General features: G+C 46.3%; 1 protein-coding gene and 1 pseudogene across 7 annotated transcripts in view; one reads left to right on the forward strand and one right to left on the reverse strand.

The window, feature by feature from the left end:
- The window catches only part of VPS35L (VPS35 endosomal protein sorting factor like), a 113,161-nt gene that overhangs the window by 73,984 nt on the left and 24,192 nt on the right, over positions 1-14,985 (forward strand). For all 7 annotated transcript variants that reach the window (XR_010411867.1, XM_064592608.1, XM_045875077.3 and 4 more), the window contains 2 exons: positions 1,352-1,429; positions 2,186-2,300. Coding sequence is in view for 6 of the 7 variants with exons in the window: in XM_064592608.1 (XP_064448678.1) it covers positions 1,352-1,429; positions 2,186-2,300 (193 nt within the window). In the remaining variant the exon portion in view is untranslated. The remainder of the gene's footprint in view (positions 1-1,351; positions 1,430-2,185; positions 2,301-14,985) is intronic.
- LOC123844512 (Y-box-binding protein 1-like) lies at positions 3,573-4,407 on the reverse strand (annotated as a pseudogene).

Genomic DNA, 14,985 nt, shown 5'->3' on the forward strand with positions numbered 1-14,985 from the left:
TCTTTTTCTCTGAAATGAGCATATTCTCATTCCTGTATGCCAGCAGCAAAGTGGGTTGCACTGATGAGTTATAGAAATATTAACCTAAGGCTCTAATAGCTTAACCAGAGTCCGAGCATTGTTGGATCTTGGTAGCTTTTCATGGTGCCCCCAGGCCAAAAGAAAGAAATAACAGTTCTGTTGATTAAGAAGTTGGACTCAAAAACTTAAGTATTTATGCTGTAACGACTGGATAACTCTTTCAAATAACAATCTATGTGAATTGAATGAAAAATAATATATTTTTATTCTTAAATAATTCTAATTACTAATAAGCATGTGTACCTGTTGGGCACCATACCACTTCTCAAACCTTAGCATCAGATTGGCCTCACTACCCTTGTTCCCTGTTCCACATTCATTTTTCTTTCCCCACATTGCTTTTTGCATAGTACTTGTGTTTTATCAGAGCAGCTGCTGAAAACCCAGTTTCCAAGGTAGGACATCGCTGTGAGGAACAGGATGCAGTCCGGTGTTGAATCTGTGAGCTACCTCACGCCAGTGCTTTCCCCCGTGCTCAACAATTGAACATTGCTCTGTTTCCCTAAAACATTGTGGTGCCCCTATGAGTTTGCTCCAACCCTCGAAGATGTCATGGTACACAGTTTGGGAACCATAGGTCCGAACTTTTCATATTTGTGGAAAGATTCCCCACGGCTTTGTTTCATGTAAATTCAAGGAGAGCAACCTTTTTATATATTTGTTTGCTGCTTAGCAGGTTATGTGGCATTACTGAACTTAAGACCTAAAGGTAGAGACCTCCTCTGTAAGTTGGGGGAGGTAACAGTGCCTACCTTGGTAGGGTTGTGGGGAGTAAGGGAGCTGATGAATGTACAGCTCTTAGAACAACACCTGTATGCTGTGAGTATGATGTGATAGGTCTTGTTTTTGTTCTTACGCTTCATGTTAGTATTGCATAGGGGAATTGTGTGGTGGCTCTCGGGTTTGGAGGTTTCTCTTAGGATCTCTAAGATCTTAAGCTTAGTGTGTGGGACTTCTGGAGATGAAGTGAACCCTGGCTATTCATTAAACCAGAAAATGGTTATTCACTATGCCAACTGACAGGCATGACTAACTCAGTGAGTGCCTTTTGTTCTTACCCTGTTGGAGATGTTTGCTCAAGGCTGAGACTGAATCAGGCCTGATGACCCCTCTGGCATGTCAGGGTTTGGAGCTAACCAGTCTTGGCCCCACGTAGCTCGTTCTTATTGACTTGTATACAGTTCATGTCCAGATCTCTAGGAAGACATTAATCTGAGTCAGCCATCACTCCATAATTATTTCTATTTTTTTTTTTAATTAATAAATCCAGAGTGTAAACCGGTTGGCAATGGAAACAAGGAAAGTAATGAAAGGAAATCATTCCAGAAAGACGGCTGCCTTTGTCCGGGTATGTTCTAGAGATAAGCCTCCCAGACTTGGCACTCCAGTGAGTTGTTTCATTTGCAAGTTTCTAAGTTGCTCTTCCCAGAAAAAGACAAGTGTGTCCTAGGGGTGGTTAAGTATCGATTTTCCAGATTAATTTTTCCTTGAGTACCTATGAACAAACCACTTTTCTTGATATTTTCAAAAGAAATGATCAAAGTCTCCATTTGGATACGTGTGATGGGAGTGGGGGGTTGGGGTTAAGAGGTGGATTGCAGTTTTGTACCGGCTGAATTCTCTCTGGCTTATGCCTGTGCCTGGAAGATTTTTTTATCAAAGCAATCCATATCTGGGTTTTAAAAAAAAATGGAATGGGACCAAAAAGAAGACAGTGAGAAATGAGCATACCGTCCCTGCCCTGACTTCATACCTCTTTTCTCAGAGCCAACCAGCTCAAAACCTTTTCGAGCAATTTCTTCTAATTACCACATTTTTAAGTAATTGGTTTAAAAGTCTGCTTCTTGCTCAGTGGAAAGCATTACCTATTTACTTCCTGCTATGACAGATGAGGATTTATTTTTCTTACCCCCTTACGCCCCTTATTTGCCTGTCCCCCTCCTCCCAAAGAGGCAGCTGGAGTATGCTGCAGAGGTGAGAGGAGAAAATTGGGGCTCAGAATGAGGAGATTTCGTTATTTTCAGTGTTTTTTACTTGAAAATATGTGATGGATGAAAACAGGAGGACCAGGCTGCAGCAAGGGTGTTTCTTCCCTTCCTTCCAGGCCTGCGTTGCGTACTGCTTCATCACCATTCCCTCCCTGGTGGGCATCTTCACGCGCCTCAATCTCTACCTGCATTCTGGTCAGGTTGCCTTGGCCAACCAGTGCCTCTCCCAAGGTAAGCCCATCATTCTCTCCTGGGAGCATTCCCTGGCTCCTTAGGGAAGCTGACTCAGCTCGTGTGTGTGTGTGTGTGCGTGTGTGTGTTTCCTCTAAGAAGGAAAGAAAGAACTGATCGAGAAACGATGAGTTTTAAATCTATTTCTGTAGTGGGAAGCACACTGGACGTGCCCACATTTATAGCATCAGACAGATGGCAGCCTGACGCTATTTTCCCATAAGGCCTTCTGAAACCTGTCTCACACAGGCCAGGGCAGGCAGCTTGACACCCCCAGAGAGGTGTGCTCAGAGAATTTTACAAGTTAGGACTGCTTCATCGCAGCACATGGCTGTTTATTTTTTGCGGATGTTTGTTTGTTTGAAACCCCAGAGACCTACAAATGGACACTAATAAGTATGGAAAGAATACTCTCTACAGCTTGCTGTTAGTGATAAAAATTCTGCTCAGGGCCCATTTCTGTACGAGGTAGAGGAGCCAGATGGTTTATTTGGGAGGCAACCCCCGAGAGTGTCAGTCACGTGATGGGGGGGCTGAGACAGGGAAGGGAAGGAAGCCCACGAAAGGTGCGCTATTGGGCAGGTTACCACTGTGGGCAGCTGAGGTACATTCCCACTGGGGACCTCTGGGAGGGGGTGTCAGATGGCCTTGGCGCTGCCCACCTGAGGGGCAGGGGAAGTGGCTTATTGGCTCTTTTTTTTTTTTTTTTTTTAATTTAAGACCTTTATTAACGGGTGCTTGCCATTTGTTGATTTTTTTAAAAAAAAATCAAGTTGCAAGCTTTTATTACAAATTAAAAATGAGGTCCTTAAAAATCTCAACTTGACCAGATATGAAACAATTTAAAAACCTTTAAAGATGTATTGAGAAAAACCAGGTTTTTTGTTTTTGTTTTGTTTTGTTTTAAAGATTTTATTTATTTATTTGACACAGAGAGAGAGAGATAGCGAGAGCAGGAACACAAGCAGGGGGAGTGGGAGAGGGAGAAGCAGACTCCCCGCTGAGCAGGGAGCCCAACGTGGGGCTCGATCCCAGGACCCTGGGATCATGACCTGAGCCAAAGACAGATGCTTAACGACTGAGCCACCCAGGCGTCCCTGTTTTTGTTTTTTTTAAACACATTTGTCATTACCAAAAAGAGACCTCTTTAGGTAAAAATAATAAAAACCCCATGCTGCATAGATAATGCAGATAGTTCTCTTTATCTGGTCAATGGGCAGAAAGCAAGCACTTAAGGTCTTCAGCTCCAGTCTTTTGTTCATTTCTTATTGCTGGACTTTCATCTTCATTTCTTTGTGGTGGATGACTAAACCAGATGATGGTAGAGATGGTAAGCCGGCATTTACTCAGCCCTGCCTGGCTTAGCCTCGGGAGTGGATGACTTCTCAGCTGGTGGATCGGCTGCTTTTGTCTCTTGGCCATCTTGTGGTTTAGGGTTTTCTGGGCGTCTGCGTCAGTAATTGAAGTCGCGGCAGTACCGACGTTGAGGTGGCTGCTGACCTTGGGTCTCATCTCCTTGATTTTCCTTATCTTCCTCATTGCCGTCCTCTCTAGGCTGTCTTTGGCAAGGAGGACCCCTGCAGAATCGTGGTCTATAACCCCGGTACATATTCTGTCTCACTGGTCTACCTTGTTCTCCTGCACCCTGGTTGTCAGCACCTTCCATCACTTCTCCCTGCACAGGAGGGTTGGAATACGGTGGTCGACGCCCATAGGGTCTCCGCACGTAGTAAGGTGGGAAGCGTCGCCTGCGGTAGGGCCGGCGCGGTTGCGCCTAGCCTTCGGGAGTGCTTTCCGATCCCTCGTTCTTTTCCGCACTCCTCCTGTTCTGGTAATTCTGCTGGTAATTGCGTGGAGGACCCCTGCGACGTGGATAGCATCTATACTGGTTACGGTCTGCTACGTATTTACTGCCTTGCACTGGAACTCCACCCGGGCCTGTCACATTTGCTGCCTCCGCACCCTTTTCTCCTTCAGCCACATCAGACTCCACAGTCTCTCCATCTCCTACACTGCCAGGGTACTTCCTGGGGTTATCCTTCTTTACGGCAGTCTGGTGTACAAATACGTCTTCCTTGGTGTCATTCCTGTTGATGAAACCAGATCCATTTCTTTTTTTTTTTTTTTTTTTAAGATTTTATTTATTTATTTGAGACAGAGAATGAGAGAGACAGAGAGCACATGAGAGGGGGGAGGGTCAGAGGGAGAAGCAGGCTCCCTGCCGAGCAGGGAGCCCGATGCGGGACTCGATCCCGGGACTCCAGGATCATGACCTGAGCCGAAGGCAGTTGCCTAACCAACTGAGCCACCCAGGCGCCACACCAGATCCATTTCTTACATTGAACCATTTTACTGTTCCCAAAACCTTTGTTGTGATGAGCTTCTTGTCCCCGCCGGCAGGTGCCGCCGATGTGAGGCTGCCCGTGGTGCCGGGCTTGGTGTGGGCAGTGCTGAGGGCGGGGGCTGTGGGTGTGGGGGGGCGGCGGTGGGCGGCTGCTGGGTCTCAGCCTTGCTGCTCATGGTTGCGGTGATGGTGACTGGGGCCGGCGGCGGTGGGGATGCTCAGGGCTCTCTGGGGTCCGCTATCCGCTCCCGCTACCAATCGACGTCGGGTTATTGAGTCTATTCCATCTGTCGTCGACTGAGGGCTGTTTCTAGATCATCACCTCCCCGGCTCCCTCTCCTGCTCTGTACTCAAGCCAAGAGAAAGCCCTCAGGCAGGTGTTTGCTACAGGATGTGCTTGTCGGCTCCTGGGACGGTGTGTGTCAAGGGCTGGCGTGCAGAGCCTCGGCAGCAAGGTAGCCGTCCAGCAGAGATCCAGGCACCGTGGCTGGAGTGAGCCCTTTGCACATACTGTCTCATTTCATCCTCCCAACAGCCACGTGAGGCGGTCCGGGGGTTGGTGCCTCCTTTCCCAGGTGAGAACCGAGGCGGGGAGGGGCTCAGTAGCCGGCCCTCAGCCCCCGCTCTGTTGGACTCAAGGCCGGGCCCTTCACCGCTGTGATAGAGCATCTGCAGGGCACAGTTGGTTTCTGTGGCACCGAACGAGGTGGGCCGATGGTTTCAGTGATGGTCTGCCTTCCACTCCCATCTCCCACCTGACCTCACAGTTTATAACGCCGGGGTTGGCCATCCGCCACTGGCCGCCGTTGCCCTGGGTGGGTTCTCTGGGTTGGTTGGAGAGTGGTCCTTGGGATGGCAGTTCTGGCACGTTGATCTGTATCTTTGCTCACCTGGGGCAGCTCTGGGCGCCAAGGCCTTCAAAGGTGATTGCTACCCACGAGCCTTTTCAAAGTCTGTTGAGTTTTGCTTTTGACTCCTGGGGACTCCAGTAGCTTCCCACCACAGGTGGAATTACATCAAACACCTTGCCTGTGAGTCTTCAGGCGATCTGGTGCCTGCCTGCCTTTTGTCCTCATCTTACGCCATTCTTTTTTTTTTTTTTTTTTTAAGATTTTATTTATTTATTTATTCATGAGAGAGAGAGAGAGGGGCAGAGGCAGAGGGAGAAGCAGGCTCCCTGCAGAGCAGGGAGCCCGATGCGGGACTCGATCCCAGGACCCTGGGATCATGACCTGAGCTGAAGGCAGACGCTTAACTGACTGAGCCACCCAGGCATCCCTCTTACGCCATTCTTAAGCCACACTGGCTGGCTTCTGTTCTTTGAACATAAGAAGCGGTATTCTAATTCAGAGCCTTTGTACTTGCCATTCCTTCTTTCTAAAATGATCTTCCCCCGGCTGCTTGGTTTTGTTTTTGTTTTTGTTTTTAATTACCAAGCAGGCAATGAGAATCAAGCCTCCCCTGGTGAGGGTAGCTTCTGCTGTCCACTCTAGCTAGAAGCACCACTCTGGCTGAATGCACCTTCCCAGTCTATCGTGCTCTGTACCATCCTCCTCGTGATCGTCATTATACTTCTGATCTGTGTGTTTTCTTACCGTATATGTGTTGCTTATCCACTCTTCCCACCTGTCCTTGTTGTGTGTTGGTAAACGTGGAACTTTCTCCTAGTGCCTGCTTTGGTAGGCATGATGGGTTAGCAAGAAACAAGGTGAAACAAAAATGAACAGCCACCACCAAAACCCTGATGCTATGCAAAATGAAGATTAGTTTGGATTGATTAATTAGCTTAGATTGATGTAAGAAACTTAAAATCTTATTATAAACTGGTTCCCTCTTAAAAAGTTCAGGAATAGTAGACTTAACGTGGGAACTCTCGAGTTTTGCATAACTTAAAACATTAGGAACGGATAGCTGCTGATATCAAAGCTATGAACTATAAGTAGAGGCTCTAGAAGCCTAGATCCTTCTTCCAACTTAGAAACTAAGGACCGTGATCTAAACTATTGTAGATCCCAGGCAAGCTTATTATGACTGGACCCCAGATGGGGCTTCATGCTATTAAAAAAAAAAAAAAGGCAAAACAAAAATTCTTAAGCTAAATAAAGGCTCCCCCATCATCAAAGATTTGCTACTCCAAGAACTATTTGACAAGAGCCCTGGGTGGCTTTTGCTCTGTTGTGCTGCCCCGTGATGGCCTCGGTCCACACCCGGAGATAAGCGGTGTCAGAACAGCCTGGTACACACTGGGTGGGTGGTTGGTGCCCTCGGTGTCTGTGCCCTGGGCTCCTCGTCTGCCTCACCCCACGCTTCAAGCCACTGCAGGAGGGACGGGAATGTGGTGTCCACTTCGTGTTTAATAATTTATCTGCTGATTTTTACTCCAGTCTCTAAATGCTATGGCACTGAACCTTAAAAGCCTATTATTATTGCTCTGAAAGCCACATGCAGCAATTGCTGGCCAAAATGAATAATACATTCAATTACTGAGTGGGGGAAGGCTACATATAAATTAAATGAAGCTTGTGAAGATAGGCTGCTTTTGTTCACCCCCATCCCCGCCGCCTTCCATACACTCCCCCCTCCACCAGGTGGTTATAAAACAGTCCTCTCGGGGCACCTGGGTGGCTCAGTCGGCTAAGCATCTACCTTCGGCTCAGGTCATGATCTCAGGGTCCTGGGATCGAGCCCCACATTGGGCTGTCTGCTCAGTGAGGAGTCTGCTTCTTTCTCTCCCTCTGCCCCTCCCCCCATCATGTTTTTTTCTCTCTCAGATAAATAAAATCTTAAAAAATAATAATAAACCAGTCCTCTCCCCCCGATTCATTTTCTAGTCTCCCTGATCCAGCCCCAGTTTGTATCTTCTTTATTGGGCAATGGCTTTGCCAGGACTGGGTTCAGCCTGACATTAAACTCCCGTTGAACTCTGTCAGCCCTGTTTGGGATGCTGATGAAGGCTTTTTACAGGGGAGGCCCAGTTCTGGTCCTTTGGGACATACTGGTGTAGCACGCGGAGTGGATTGTCGGGGGGCCAGAGTGGGGGAAGGGTGTTGTTCCAAAGCCACCAGTTGGCCCCAGTAGTTAGGAGAAACAGAGGACTCATGCTTCTCACCTGGGAGATGCCTGTGGACCTTTTCTTTCAGCCAGTTCACTAGATAAGTTCTTGCTCTTGTTTGTGACTGGTTCTTTCTAGAAGATTATTACCAGGCCACAGCAAGAACAGATTCTTTTGCCCTTTATTTTTGTCTTTGTACCTTTATCTTTCTAGTTTCTAATCTGAGAAAGGAGGGTGTTTTACAGTGGAAGTATTGTTGAAGCTTGGTCTTAGAAGGGGAACATACATTTATCGGGAGGAGTGGGGAGGGAAGAAGGAACCGTTGGCATTCCAAGTGGGGTAAAGGGCTTGAGCAAAGGCATGGGAGGCGCGAAAGCCCATGGCGTGTTTGGCCAACAGCAGGATGTTGGGATGCGTCCCTCATGATGGTGACTTTTAGGTCCCCTGGTCCCAACTCTGCCACTTACAAGCTGGATGCCCTCAGACGAGTTGGCCCTTTTGTGCCTCAGTTTTCTCATCTGTCAAGTGGAGATCTCATCTGTGGCACCTGTCTGTCGCAGATTAAATGAGAGAACGTACTTAGAGAACTTGGCTCGCTGGCACATAGTAGCTGCTCAGTTAATATTAACCTCGTCTAATTGTCTCTCAAAAGACAGAAGTACATTGTGGAGCTCTACATACAAAGACAGCTCTGTGGGTTTGGGGCTCTGAAAGCAAACTTCTCATCTGCAAAACCTTGAGAAATCCACAGGAAAGCTGATTGTTCTTTTAAGATTAATCCTGCCAAATTATCTTGGAAAACAAACAAAAGAGGTCTGCGATTCCTCCAAAGATGAAATGATAGAGAAAACAATTCAAGCAAAGTATTTTTGTTCTTTTCATTAATAATAATGCTTTCCACTATTATTAATAATGCTTTCCAGAATTATCTCCCCCTCCTTTAAGTTTTACTTTTTTTATTTTATTTTTTGCGACTTCATCCTTTAGAACATGGCTCACAAGCCCCTTCTTTAGGAACACCATTCTTGGCATCTCAACCCCCAAACAAAGAGTTAGGTCAGGTTATTATATAGGATGTGTTACCCTGACTTTGCCCTCACTGGACTAACCACTGTTGTTATTTAACAAGTAAATATGTAAATAATTGTCTGCTTTTCTCCCCTGCAAGAGTATCTGCTCCATGAAATCTTTTTTTTTTTTTTTTTTAAAGATTTTATTTATTCATTTGAGACCGATACAGAGAGAGAGAGAGAGCATGAGCAGGGGGAGAGGCAGAGGGAGAGGGAGAAGCAGGCTCCTCGCTGAGCCAGGAGCCCGATGTGGGGCTTGATCCCAGGACCCTGGGATCATGACCTGAGCCGAAGGCAGACACTTAACCATCTGAGCCACCCAGGCGCCCCTGCTCCATGAAATTTTACCTACCTTGTTCGACATCGTGTCCCTGGCACGTTGCCTACCACATGGGTGCTCAAGAAATGTTGAACAAATGAGTGCTAATCATACGATAATAATGGTTGATAATTTTTTTTTTTTTTAAGATTTTATTTATTTATCTGACAGAGAGAGACACAGCGAGAGAGGAAACGCAAGCAGGGGGAGTGGGAGAGGAAGAAGCAGGCTTCCCGTGGAGCAGGGAGCCCGATGCGGGGCTCGGTCCCAGGACCCTGGGATCATGACCTGAGCCGAAGGCAGACGCTTAACACCTGAGCCACCCAGGCGCCCCTGGTTGATAATTCTTAATGATATTGATACATATAAGATGATACCAAGCCTTTCATGGTATGGACATAGCTCCTAAGGGACCCTGTTGTTCAGAAGCAAGTCCCCTTAGAGCCCGCCTAGTAGATTTTAAATACTTTATTTTCGTAGGTTCAGATAAAAGAAAGCAGGTGAGGTTCAAACGTACGCTGAGGTGCGTAGACCTGTTGAAAGAAGCTGTTGTGCTGATTTGATCCGTAAGGACCTCGAAGCAGCACGGAGGAGAGGGGAGGGTGAGGCCTGCTGTGATGAAGCCCACTGGCTACCGCGGACCATCACTGCTAACAGAGGAGGCCTGGACGGTGGCGCGGAGGCAAGAAATAATTTTTTATCCCCTTCCTGGAGAGTAACGAGTGGCTTGTGATGGAGAAAAATGGCCTCCGTCCACTTACCAAGTCTCTGGGGTCTATGCTTTAGGTCATATTTACCAGTTCCATTGACAGACCGTCCTCTGAAGGATACATCTGATGTGACTGTTTTCTCAGACCTTGAGGCCTCTCTGGTGATCAGAGACAAAGCGGGTTATTTTTGCCAGCACAGTTCACAGGTGGGCAGGTGGCATGAAACTGGTTGCCCACATCCCAACACGCATGGGCCATCCACTTTAGGGAGTATAAGGGCCTGGGATGGGTGGAACCCCCAGAAAAGGGGCAGGGGACAGTCTCCCCATAAGTGCACTCAGCTCTTTATATTAGTAAATGTCTCCGATTTGCCTCTTCCTGCCAGCATTCTTGGCCATTTTTTACATGCAAGCCACTGTGCCAAGCTTTGTGCCGGAATAGGAATGCACTTAAAGAGACTGCATGCTCGTAGGGGAGAGCACATTGGTTTACACTTACACAAGGCAGCTTGTGATAAATGTGCAAGATGTTCATAAAACATGCAACAGAATTTTAGAGGAGAGAGAGAGAGGACCCTTGGCTTGGAAGAGCAAAAAAGAAAAAAGAAAAAACTTCATAAAAGAGGTGTAATTGAAGAGCCTGGAGGGTAAGGGAGGGTGTTTATACGCTGCAATGAGGCAGAGGGTATTCTAGGCCGATACAGGAGTGGAAGCAAAGGCTTGGAGGCTGGAAACAGTGCATCTGGAAGGAATGAGCAGGAGATCAAGTTAGGAAGATAGTTTGGGGCCTGACAAGGGACCTGAATTCCTGGCAAAACAGTCTAGTCTTACTCAGTATGTAGTATTTGCTAGGTGTTTTATGTTCGTTTTACAGATGACGAGACTAAGGCTCTGGAAGTGTCACAGGACTTGCCCAGGAGCATCCAGCTCATAAGTGACCTGATCTGACTTCCCGTGCTCTTTCTACCCCTGGGCTTCCCTGAAGTTAGGTTAGCTCCTGTCAACCACAATACAAAGTATTATTTCTGGCCCTGGGTGCCTATGGTTGCTGGACACCAATTATTATAGATTGAATGTTAGATAAGGTTATGTAGAAAACAAAGAACAGAATTAAGGTGAGAGAAACTTAATCCTTTCTGCTCAGGGAAATCCAAACCTAATCTCCACAGAGACACCTTTACAGCCTCCTGTGAGCTACTGCAGGGATTTTAGAAACGTGTGTTGACTGTGCATTACCCCAAAGACAGGAGTCAGGTACGTGGATGGCATATTGGAACCGAGAAATCATTTCTATGACCACAGTGGACTTTTCACAATGCGTTGATACTCCGTGACTGGAAAGGGCATTCTGCATAAACCAGATGGCAAAATCAAGGTTAGATTCAGCTGTCATTGATAACAAGTAAGCATTTGAGAATAAAGTATTTAATTATTTCTAGGCACTCATATTTTTTAAAATCTTATTCTTATACATATTATCAAAACAGTGGCCCCTTAAATCCTCAAACTTAACTGCTGTAATAACGGTCTATTACAGAAACACAGTTTAGTAATAAACAGCGTTAACCTCTGTGGTTAACTCACCTGTAGATAATAACTTGGCCATTTGGCCCATGAGGCTTTACCCAAAGGCAACCCCCCGCCCAAGATGACGGTGCATCTTGATTGCAGAGTGAAGTTCAGCCCGCTGCAACAGAAATACCACAGACGGCATGGCTTCAGGGACGGACATTTGTTGCTCACAGTTCTGGAGGCTAGAATTCCAAGATCAAGCTGCCAGCAGATTCAGTGTCTGGTGAGGACTTTCTTGGTTCATAGGCAGCCATCTTCTTACTGTGTGCTCCCATGTGGAAGGGTTGAGAACATTCTCTGGGGCCTCTCTTATAAGGGCACTAATCCCATTCGTGAGGGCTCCACCCCCATGATCTCATCACCACCAAGTCCCCACCTCCTAATAACCACCTTGGGGGGGGCGGGAGGGTAGGATTTCAACATACGAATTTGGGGGTGTAGGGAGGACTTTAACATTCACTCCAGAATACAAAGTTTGAGGTAGTGGGCTCTGTCCCGATGTTACATCTATAAATAGTATCCACTATACTGCTCTTGTCACTCCAAACCTCAGCTTACCTAGACATGGGAAATGTTGAAGATTGGTAAAGATGTTCAGCAATACGGAGAGAGTGTAACCAGAATCCTGCTTTAATCAAGTATATTCAAGGGACCGGAGGGAATCTTTCGCCCTCTTGTGACGTTTTGTCCTAAGAAATTGGGATGTTTCCTTTCCTAGAGTTCCCTGGCCTAGGAGCTGTCCTTCTCCGTTGTCTGGGAGGGCATGTGATTTCCCTGAGGTCTGTTTGGGAGTAGGGCAAATTGCTTCTGAGCTCTTGTTTAGCCCTGGGAGTTTAGGACTCCAAAGAATAGTAAAGATTTCCGTTAGCACTCACCTAATGCATTATTGAAAAAAAAAAAACCGCCTCTGATGGTGGGTTATCGCTTCTTGACTGTCTCTTATGATTCATGTACTGAGTCCTATTCTGTATTGACAATGCCAGGGACACACAAGGATGACCTTACTCTCAGAGGTGACAGTTCCAGTTTGAGTTTATGTTCTCTTGTACGGAGGGTGATTGGGGATACTGTTCTGTTTCCCACTGAAAAACAGGCAACCTGGACGTTATTCTAAATCTTAATGATTTTTATGGAAAAAAAAAAGTATATGCTCATTTGAAAAAATTCCCACAAATAAATGTAGAACTTAAAAAACGTAAAAAGCCTCAAAATAAAAGTCACCAGTAATCTGCTCTGTTTCCTCCCTTCCAAAAAATAGCCATTGTTTACAATTTGGATAGTTGTCTTTTTTCTCCATTTAGAAATATTCGTTCTCATGCTCTCGCATCCGCTTTCCTTCCCTCCCTATCTCTATATTCTTATATATACATGCAGTCCCACCACCCTTAAGAATGGATTGTGTCTTCCACAATGTTTTTCAGTTTGCTTTTTTCACTTACGTAAATCTTGGTCTTTCCCCTGCCGCCCCTCCCCACTTACCCATGTCAGTATATAAAGATCTACCTCATTGTAATGGCTGTTAATTGTTCTGTTTCATTTCCTTTTCTTTTTGGAAGTGCTATAAATTATTTCCCCCACCCCCACCCCTCCATTTTTGTCCTAAACTCCTATTGAAAAATATTTGCACTCTTTCCAGTTTTTTTTTTCTCTTGCCAACAATGAGCAACCAGCATCTTAATTCTGAGCCATTTTAAAGCGTTCTAACAGTTGTCCAGTTGACGGCTATTTTAGTCTCAGGAACGTGGAACCCTATTGTTCAGACAGAGTCCTTTGCAGAGCCTTGGTGTGCAAAATAGATAGCAGTGGGCTCTTCAGGTGAGCATGCCCATGGGAAGCCACTAGCCCTTGAGCTGTCTACCGGAGCTGGAAAAGGCTTCAGAGCACACAGTGAGACCTTCTAAAGCCTTGAGAAGAATCTCTGCAAGTGGAGCCATCTAGAGAGCTTGAACCCTGAATTAGGACTCACGTCATGGAGCAGCGAACTCGCGAGGACCTGTCCGGGCGCGTTGGCTGTGGGGAGCAGAGCAGTACGCTGGGCCTCCGGGAGGTGTGCGCCGCCCTTCGTGCCTCGTTTTTGCACCCAAGGAGGGTGCTGTCCCTTCGAGCAGCAGGAGTGCTAAGGCCCACAGCAGCGGGTGCCCTGCCTCTGGTAAAGAAGGAAGGGGAACTCTTCAGATACCCCTTTGACCATCTACCTGTCTACCTCCTTGCCTCACTTTCTGTTTCGAACACTCCTAGGATTGAAAATGTTATAACAAACTTGTATTGCCTTTGTGTGCTCAAGAGAAATAATTTTTAGAGATTTGAATGAAAATTCCCAAACAGTAACTTAGCAGGAAGTGGAAGATCCTAGTTTCCTTCACCCTCAGCCACCACTCTGATACCACACTACTTTGGCCTTATATCGTCTCACTTTTTCTACGCATCTCCATAAGCACATACGCTTTCTTCTTACAAAGACAGGCTCATGCTATACACAGGTATATATCATTTTGTGCTTAGTACATCACAGACAACTTTGTACATCCAAACATACAGATGTACCTCCTCCTCTTTATTAGCTGCATCATTTCCACGGTATGACAGTGCAACGGTTTTAACTTGTCCCTTATAGCTGGGTTGTTTGTTCAACTGAGCTTGGAGTTGATACAAAGATACCTTTGTCCTCAGAGAGGAGCAAGTAGGCAGCATGGATAATCCAAACACAGCTCGCCTAGTATCTTCAACTAAGCCCTCATTTCAGCTTCTGTTCACATCTCACCTTCTCCCAGGGTTTGCGAGTGACCTCTTTTCTTGACCATTCTCTCCTTTTGGTGGCTTTATGTTTTGGGTGTGTGTGACTTCTCCGTATCCTTGCAGAGGCCTCTGGAATATTCTCCTTTGGTGTTCTGCAGACCCTTTGAAACTGCCCAGACTGGGAAGCAGGAGAGCATGAAATCTCAGAAAATTATCAAAAATCCTGTGATAATTGTTTTTGCAAGCTTCCCTGGCCCTTACTGTATCTATGAAGTGACAAGGCTGAGCTTCCTTGCTGCTGACTACTTGTATGTGCTTCTGGCCGAGTGTCTCCAGGTGAAACCTTTCAGGGTGCACCAGTCCCGATGGGGAAGTCATATTCTGCATTTATCCGAATAATTTAGAACAGTTTCTTGCAAACCTCTTGAATTCCAAAACTCACTAGAGAAGCTTGTTTAAAGAAACAAATGGACTAAGTGATGAAGGTGGTAAATTTTATGTGATACGTATTTTGTGCCCCCCCACACACACACAAAGAGAAGAAAAAGCAAATGGACCAGATTTCACTTAGTAGCTATGAGAAAAAGATGGTGTACTTTATGCGCAATGATGGAATGATCTTTTTTTTTTTAAGATTTTGTGAGAGAGAGAGGAGGAGCAGAGGGAGAGGGACAAACAGACTCTGCATTGAGCACAGAGGTGATGTTGGGGCTTGATCCCACGACCCTGAGATCATGGCCTGAGTGGAAATCAAGAGTCGGATGCTTAACAGACTGAGCCAGGTGCCCCAGTGATGGAATCATCTTGAAGACCTATTGTTAAGTGTGAGGTGGGGGTGAAGGGAGTTGCGGAATGGTGTCAAGCAGCAGCAGATAATATGCTT

This window comes from Mirounga angustirostris, unplaced genomic scaffold (assembly GCF_029215605.1).
Source record: "Mirounga angustirostris isolate CCGP_5_RB_7025 unplaced genomic scaffold, mMirAng1.0.hap1 SCAF_5, whole genome shotgun sequence".
NCBI lineage: Eukaryota > Metazoa > Chordata > Mammalia > Carnivora > Phocidae > Mirounga > Mirounga angustirostris.